The 8,695-nt window shown below is 39.7% G+C and overlaps 1 protein-coding gene across 1 annotated transcript; it reads left to right on the top strand.

Annotated features, from left to right (window-relative positions):
* The first annotated feature begins 1,806 nt into the window (after positions 1–1,806).
* Positions 1,807–8,248, top strand: pdx1 (pancreatic and duodenal homeobox 1). Its single transcript, XM_072576610.1, has 2 exons — positions 1,807–2,234; positions 7,197–8,248. Exons 1-2 carry the CDS (start codon positions 1,832–1,834, stop codon positions 7,598–7,600), a joined length of 807 nt encoding a protein of 268 aa, XP_072432711.1. The 5' UTR covers positions 1,807–1,831; the 3' UTR covers positions 7,601–8,248.
* Positions 8,249–8,695: the final 447 nt, after the last annotated feature.

Raw genomic sequence — 8,695 nt, 5'->3', positions numbered from 1 at the left:
ATTAATGGGCTGGAGTTTTATGATCATCTCAAATACGATAAATATTATAATACTGAGAATCGGTGAAAATGTACTTTTCCTGCTACAGATTCAAAATAGCGTGAGTGTATAGATCATTCGTAAATACTAAAAACAAGCATAGAACTTTTGTAGAGAAGAGTATGTGACTCAAAATTGAAGAATAGTCTTTAATTTGATGGGGTTTTGACCATGCAGAATGGCGTAAAAGTTATGCCAAAAGTCTAATTCAGTCATTTCGTCTAGTTTAGCAAAACCATGCTTAAAAATGAACATAGCGCAACGCAAAAAGTTGCTCACTATCTAAGATGATTTAAAAAAATAAATCCTTTTAGCCGTTAACGAGGAAGAGAAAATGGAGTTAAATGAAGCGTTCAAATGGGTAAAAATTTGCAGAAATGTGCAATTACAGCAGGAGAGCAAAGTAAATAGTCTCTGTGTGAGAAAGCGTGAGTGAACACAGCTACTGAAGCGATCTTTGTCCTTTGCAGTAGCTCCCCGCCTCTTCATAGCCTTGTCACCAAGTCAACCAACAGCAAGTTCTACCATATCACCCGGAAAGGTCAACATGGGCTGTGAATTGCAGAGAAAAAAAAACTTGAAATAATCAATGGGCCGCTAACGGATATCAGGACGGTTTTCGTTGTAATCTTTACGGTTATGGTCAGAGCAAACGAATGGAATAACAAAAGTTGGGTCTAAAGTTTATATATATTTATACATAGGCATGCTTAGGTATGTGTGCGTTAAATATATATATATATAGGCCAATTTCTTTCACTGTTATAAGAAATACTCTTGCCAGAAGTCTTAACAGACTCACCTAATCAAAAGTCAATATTTAACTGGGTCGAAGTTTAAAACAGACGTTGTAAGAGTGATAGATAAAGCGGGAGAAAATCTAAAATGCAGCGCGCTGAACAGATCAATTGTTGAAGAAAAATGGAGTATAGATTAGGAAACGGAGAAGCTGGAATGAAGATAAAAATGAAGAGCCAACAGGTGCAATCAACAAGAACTTCTACAAAAATGCAAACACAAGTCAATTTTGACAGAAGCTAGGATCCATACAAATCTCTACACTGGTTTTAAAACTTTATGCGCACAGCGAATTATTTTAAACGTAACTGATAAAAAGAAATGAGCATATGAAAAGTTATATGCGGACCTGCTGCTAAAGGACTTTATCGTAGCTATGTGAATCCCAGTCATTCAAACAGGATCAGCGAAGAAAGCAGTAGCTAATCTTCGTTTGTTAGAAATAAAGCACCTTTTCTTTTGCTATCTGTGGTTCCCAGGCCCACGTCGCTGAGAAGGCGATAACACTGCCCTGTCTAATCTATCACTGATACAGTTCACATCTGGTCATGCATTTTCCTAGTCAAATGTTTAAAATTCAACGTATTTGTGTAACTTTACTGATTACCCTGAAATGAGGTAAAATTAACTCGTAGCCAGTATACCTGCCATCTGTGTATCGATTGAGAAAGTACAGAAATCGTTCTTGAATAAAGCAAGTATTTCTAGGAAGAGAGAAGGCAGTTCGCCTGGCACTCACACAAGTTTCCATTGTTACAAAAGTACATGGAAAGTAAATGGACTGTGCAGGCAAGTGAAATTACCAAGTGTTTCTATCATGAGATGACAGTCCAATAGGTTGTACGAACCAAGTCACATGACATGCTTGTAGTTCTCCACCAAGCATAACAGAGTGCTAGGTGCTATTTTGATTCGTGAATCAAGCTAAGCAGAAGATTAAACTGTAAAATTACAGCGGCATCCTGATGTTTCAATTGTTTATGCACTAGTAGCCATGAATAGCGAGGAACATTATTATGCCCCGGCTCAAATGTATAAAGAATCATGCGCTTACCAGAGATCACAAACCCAAGGATATAACCAAAGCCCACCAGCATGTCTCTTTGTAGCGAGGCAGCCACAGACTTCATATGTCAACCCTTCCTTGTCAGGGCTTGAACAAGACAACCCCGCTGATATTTCTCATTTCGATGTACCTGGGATATCTGAGGATCCTACAGTCTCGCATCTCCCCCATCCACAGCAGCAGCCTCCCGACCCGCACACCCACCAAGGGGCTTGCTTTGGGACCAGCTCTGAAATGGGGGCCTTGGATGACCACAGTAGACCGCATCTGCCCTTCCCGTGGATGAAATCGACCAAGTCGCATGCCCATATCTGGAAAGGACAATGGCCGGGTAAGTGTCCTGGCTTCTGAAAAGCAATTACTTTTTCTAATGATTCTGGATTTTTTTTAAAGATGGCGATTACCCAAGAAAATATTTAAACTGTAGATTAGGGCAGGGATGGAGGGCATTAGATAACAGGGCTAAACATCATTCATTCCACTGGGCATGTAATTCTGGTTAATGCTATCGACATTATTGTCATGTAAAGAGAATATCGATGTCCTAATTATCACTGTTGGCAGGACTAATGACATTGATTACTGTAATAGGAGAATCAATTAACACTTCAAGTTGTCAGTGTAAAAGATGATGACTATTAGACCATAGTTATGCTACACAAAACGTCAAATCTGTACATGAACTCCTCATAAAATCAAAACCGTATTTCGAATTACGCTGTTTAAATGGACTCATCCAGCCTTTCCTTACGCCGGCGTAATTCTGACGAGCGGGCTTCTGTTGAACCGGCCACAAATACAAGACAATTGTTGCTTTATTGTTTTCATTCATCGCCTTTTATTAAACAATTAAAATTACCTCAATAATGCGATTTTAAAATAAACAAATCCAATAGAGGAACATAACTTCTGAAATAACGATTTGTAATACATTTTCAAAATAGGCCTAGCAGAATGGAGTGCACAGTTGATGTTCGTTTTGTGTGGAATATGGGCTGAAGAAAGGGCTGGAAACTTTGGAAGGGTGGGGTGGGTGAAGGATAGCAAGCAAATATTTGGCATTATAGAAAACGCACGGTAATATTTAATTGTATCCGATACTATAAACGGGCATCTGGGTTTGAAAAGAAAACTGCAATTTCTCCTGGAGAAAGGTTCTAATCGACAACACCACTCGCTAGATTTCGTCAGTCCGTTGCGTTTACAAAGAGTCTGGAGCTAAACTCAGGGGTCAAACTACAATGAATCACTAACTCGGATGAGCTCCAGCTTTACCTTTCCAAAGTGCACATGAGCTGTATTAAATTGTTTTCCATAAAACGTACGTTTCGAAAGCCTAGGACGCATCCAAATTTGAGACCAACTTAAAATCTAATTATGGCAAACTGCAACTTGAATTCAAATCGCATTGCATCCGGGCGATGATGTGATTGCTGGCCATAAAGGGATCTATACGTGTATAATTAGTCTAGATTTGTTTGCATCGAGTCATAAAAGTGAAATCTCGGCCCATTACATAACCAAACACATGTAGATTGGAATAAGGGTCTCAACAAATGCTTAGCATTTCACCAAACAGGTAAATGGAGTCGTTTATTTCTCTAAGTTTAATGTGCTTGTGTTCTCAACAGAGACAGTCTTGTTAATAACAAATACAATGATATTGTAACATTCCTCGCTTGCATTTGAGTATAAATTACATATCTGAGAAATGATGGAGCGCATTTGAAAAATGTTCTTTTCATTTTTACTGCCGTTCTATTTAACGCAAACGTGATCTGCAACCAGGGCAAATATAGGGCAATCACCGTTGTTCTGGCGAACAGTTTGCCTATGTGTACCTCAAAGGTCGATTTTTGGTGTTTCTCACTTTTGGAATCAAGTTGCTATTTATCTTTCTTCTGTAGGTTACACGGGGGTCTTTTTTTTCTATAGGGACATATGCTTTATGATTTCACTCGTCATTATGTTGAAATTCCAACTCCAACGAACAGCAGTTTCCAAAAAATTCCAAAAAAATTTGAAGTAGGGTTCACATGCCTGATATATACCGCTAAGTTTCCAGTTCAGACAAGGACAAAAGACAATGAATTTTAAATAACAACAGGCTGGTACTGCTAATTTAATAAGGTAATATAGTTTTTTGGTGTTTTGGGCAATTATCAGACTGCAGATTATTTAACTTTTTTGAAGAAAATAAATGATTCGAATCAGAGGCGTGATATTTATATGGCGATTCCACACATTATAAATTCCATCGTAGATAGAAAACAGAACCGCAGCAGTAAACAACGCATTTCACAATCTAAACAAACGTTCTGAGTCTGTCATTGTATTGCTCCTGCCATGATAGGAATATTAGGGGCTTGAAGTCTGCTCCACTGTCAGTTAGATCCTGTATTTTAATCCATTTACCCCCTTCACTCGTTCCTTGAAAAACCTTCCCATCAAAAATCCGTCATCTAAGCAAATGGTCACTCCAATTGTCCCAGAATCGACCAAGTTTTGGGAAAGAAGGTTTCAGATCTCCACAACGACTTGTGTAGAAGCTTGCTTCTGATCCCATTGCGAAACAGCGTGGTATTTGAATTTTACCATTCCTCTTCTTGTCCTGATTCTTCCACGGTAAGCACCAATTCATTTGAACTCCGATCACATTCTTTCGAAATTGTGAAGTTCAACGCTCAGATCTTTTCATTTATAGTTAACAACGACGAATAAGAAATTTGAATGTTAGTAGACAAGTCAGCTATAACCCGGTACTATCATGTCGTAAGCGACAGGAAGCAAAGTGTTTGTGGGCAATCCCAGACTTTCATAGTAACAATATTGAAAATGATCTGGTCGTTGAAAGTGTTTGGGTAAAAAGAGTGGATTTCATTGCAGGTGAGAGTGAACGCCTTCACATTAGAGCCGCCGCGCAACTGCTGTTTATGTTGACTAATGAATAGTTACTTTCAAACATGATCGGCGTCTTGAAGCAGAAGATTTAGATATTTCCACCAACAATTTTACGTTTCTAGAGTCTGACTGTCAACTTGCGGTTGTTAAAACAGAAGATCACTGCCATCGAAGCCAGTTCTTCAGCAGAGCGTGTACAAACTAAGTGCTAACCCACACCTTTACGAAGCGAATTCGTAGGGGGTTCATTAATACTTTCCCTTGTTCCTGTAGTTCCTTGATGATAGGCAGACGAAGGCAATTCCTTCCCCTCCGTGGTGGGCGGGAAACTGTTGCGAGTTTGTAAGGGCCGAATCTCCTGCTTTTGGGTGTCCCGGCAGCCCTAGACAACATGACATTGTACAGTTTTCTAATTATAAAATAATTGTTTAATTTGTAGGTCCGCTTCTATTGAATCGCGCTCCTTTATGACAGTAAAATATGCACGATTGGGTGTTTCTTTTTACTCAGAGCAGCTGTACATATCACCTTTTCACCAGGAGATAGCCCGAATAATGTGAATTAATGTCACCTGAGCAGTTTAATGGTACTTTACAGCAAACTAGTTAAACCCACTTTGACATTGAACCATCTCTCAATCAATTGATTTAGAACGATTGACCGTAAAAGCAAAATGTCGACTGGGAATTGAGATCGGCGACCAAATATCATTCACAATATGCCAGTTTATTGCTGCTAAAACTGTTGACATGGAATCAGGAACTTGACTTGCTGTTCAAATTGAATGACAATAATCCCCAAATTCTTATGTAAAAGAAAGGATTCATTTAGAGAGTACTGCAGTACGCTTTCAGTATAATTGAAAGTTATTTAGTATATGTTTGATCGTGACACCTTTTCAAACTGTGGAGAGGGAAGAGGTTGAGATTCACAGCAGAAAACGCAACTTTTAATGAGTGTCCTGTTAGGCTCCGCGCCTGTTACAAATGAACAAAAATCCTCTCAAAGAAACAACTTGCTTAACATGAATCCTTAATCGACAGCATTGTGTTAAATTTATTTCCAAACTAAAGGTATTGGAAATGACAATAAAAGGCATCCCGCTTTAAAGTGTTTCGTTTCTTTACGCTGATTGGGTGCCCCGGATATGCCACATTGTTTTTATTTTGAGGATATTTCCGAAAGCGATCGTGTATGGTTAGTTTCATATCAATTCGCCATTTCAACTATGCTTAAATGGAAATGAAGTCCGGTGGTGACTGGAGTACTGATTCGGCTCCACCATGAAGTAATTTGCAGTGCAGAAGTTCCTTGTCTCTTTAATGGAAGTGTTACTTTTTCTGCGGGACGCGGCCTGTGCGCGTTAGGGTTTCCTTTGACGCGCTGATACACAATTTTCTTGTTGACGTTTCTGATATGACCATAAGACCATAAGACCATAGGAGTGGAAGTAAGGCCATTTGACCCATCGAGTCCACTCCGCCATTCAATCATGGCTGATGGGCATTTCAACTCCACTTACCCGCATTCTCCCCGTAGCCTTTAATTTCTTGTGACATCAAGAATCTATCAATCTCTGCCTTGAAGACATTTAGCGTCCCGGCCTCCACTGCACTCTGTGGCAATGAATTCCACAGGCCCACCACTCTCTGGCTGAAGAAATGTCTCCGCATTTCTGTTCTGAATTGACCCCCTCTAATTCTAAGGCTGTGCCCACGGGTCCTAGTCTCCTCACCTAACGGAAATAATTTCCTAGCGTCCACCCTCTCCAAGCCATGTATTATCTTGTAAGTTTCTATTAGATCTCCCCTTAATCTTCAAAACTCCAATGAATACAATGGAGTTTGACCATCGCAAAGAAATAGCTTACTGAAATAGCATTATGAAGCAGGCTACATTGATAGATTCCCACAAACCTTACCTTTGACTGAATCTCGAGTCTCATGCGGCTCATTTCTGGCAGTGAACCTCCTACTGTTCGCCAAAGGAGTAAACGGAGACTGTCCCACATCATTTGGGAAGACGAATTTCTGGGGGTGCTCCTGGTTCTCAAACCAATGGAAACAAACAGGGCGTAAGGTCCACGGTGTGCTTTGGAACTGCATTATCACTGGGGTGTGATCAGCATTTCAGCAAGTAGAAGCGTGGGTTGGTGTGGGGAAGAATGTTAGATGGAAATACGTGTTTCCAGTTATCCCCGTTCACATTTTAATCATAATTTCTTTCACTTCTGATGTAATTTAACCGGGATGCCATCGCTTTACTTTCCTTGGCTGGCTATTATGAATTGACTACAATATGCATATTTCCTGAAACGATCAGGTTAATAATATACCGACTGAAAGGCGAATTTCTGGTGATTTTAAATGATTGGTGTTCTCTCTGTTTTTAGGGAGTTCCTTTATGGTGGAGCAGGAAGAAAATAAGCGCACGCGCACTGCCTACACTCGAGCTCAGTTGCTTGAGTTGGAGAAGGAGTTTCTCTTCAATAAATACATCTCCAGGCCCCGCCGCGTGGAGCTGGCGGTCATGTTAAACCTGACCGAACGACATATCAAAATCTGGTTCCAAAACAGGAGGATGAAGTGGAAGAAGGAAGAGGATAAGAAGAGAGCGAGGAATGGCGCTCCGGAACAGGACTCAGTTGTCTCCTCCGGCGATCTTAAGGAGGATGTTTGTGCTCCCAATACTCCTATGGGAAGAGACCTGCTGTCTGTCAGTGTCTCCTCTTCACAGCCCTGCACTTCCTTAAAAAGCCAAGGTACAGTTGCTAGAGACTCAGTGAAGAATTCGTAAGGTCGAACGTGCAACAGCGTCAGAGAACATCACTGTACAGATCATTTTAATTGGACTTACAACGTAGGTTGAAATCTCCTGTAACAGTTCCCAATAAATGCCCTACCTGTAGCACTCAGTGACTGCAGTTACATATAGCTAATATTTGCCATTCATTTGTTTTCTATGTTTGCAATAGCAGTTGGCGTAAATAATAGATTGTACATTGCAGCGAGTAGAAAGGTCTGCGATTGTGCAGAAATAAGTCAGCTTCAAGAAATCTAAATATCCATATTGTGTGTTTGTGCTGTTTCGAGTAATTTTATGTCAATTTCGTTTCGTCTTGTAAATTATAATGGAGGTGTTAGGTTAAAGTCCATAGTTATAGATTAATATGCCTTTTTACTTGTTTTCCTGGCGGTACAAACTCAGGTGTTGCCTGTGGTTATAAATAAAGGCGTATTAGGAAATAAAAACACAGAAAATACTGAAAATATATATTTTAAATTGTACGTGTAGAAATATTGCCGAGCTCTGTATATTGTTTTAACTTGTATACTCTTCATCCCAGGAAGATTTTCAGCTTTAGTTCTACCCGAAAAGCAAAATTCTACAATTGTTACATTTTGTTGGAGATTGTTTGTGATCCCATTTTGGTTGCACGTCTATCTATAGAACCGCTTTAATAAATGAGAAAGATGCTTCAAAACTGGAGTTCGTCGTAAATTTGTAATCTAACAGACTTGCCCAAATCGCATTGCACTCTGTTTTAAATGTTTTTGAATGATTGAATGAAACTTTATTGTTCCAATTTCCTTGTTGTTTAGACAGTCGGCTCACGAGAAAATTAGGGCCAAGTTTTCCACATCGCCTTCAACACATACTGTACCTTCCATCCTGCCTTGCGTAAGTCAATACCACCAGAATAAGATTGTGACATCGCCAGTGTACAGGTCAACAGTTCGCACAATCTGTCCATACGTCACGCTCAAACTTAATGTAATATTGTTCTCTGGAGGCTTATCATTGCGAACAATTAGGTTAGAACTAAGAAACTTCATTTCATTTCGGAACCTTCCAACTAACGGAGAATAAAACTTGTATTAGGTATGATTT

This window comes from Chiloscyllium punctatum, chromosome 9 (genome assembly GCF_047496795.1).
Source record: "Chiloscyllium punctatum isolate Juve2018m chromosome 9, sChiPun1.3, whole genome shotgun sequence".
NCBI classification, from domain to species: Eukaryota; Metazoa; Chordata; class Chondrichthyes; order Orectolobiformes; family Hemiscylliidae; genus Chiloscyllium; species Chiloscyllium punctatum.
The sequence above is the reverse complement of the archived record's forward strand: the minus strand, read 5'-3'. Positions and strand labels throughout refer to the sequence as shown.

Coding starts and splice junctions, on each gene's coding strand:
- pdx1 (XM_072576610.1), top strand. CDS start 1,832: ATGAATAGCGAGGAACATTATTATGCCCCGGCTCAAATGTATAAAGAA. Junction 2,235..7,196: donor CTGGAAAGGACAATGGCCGG/GTAAGTGTCCTG, acceptor CTCTGTTTTTAG/GGAGTTCCTTTATGGTGGAG.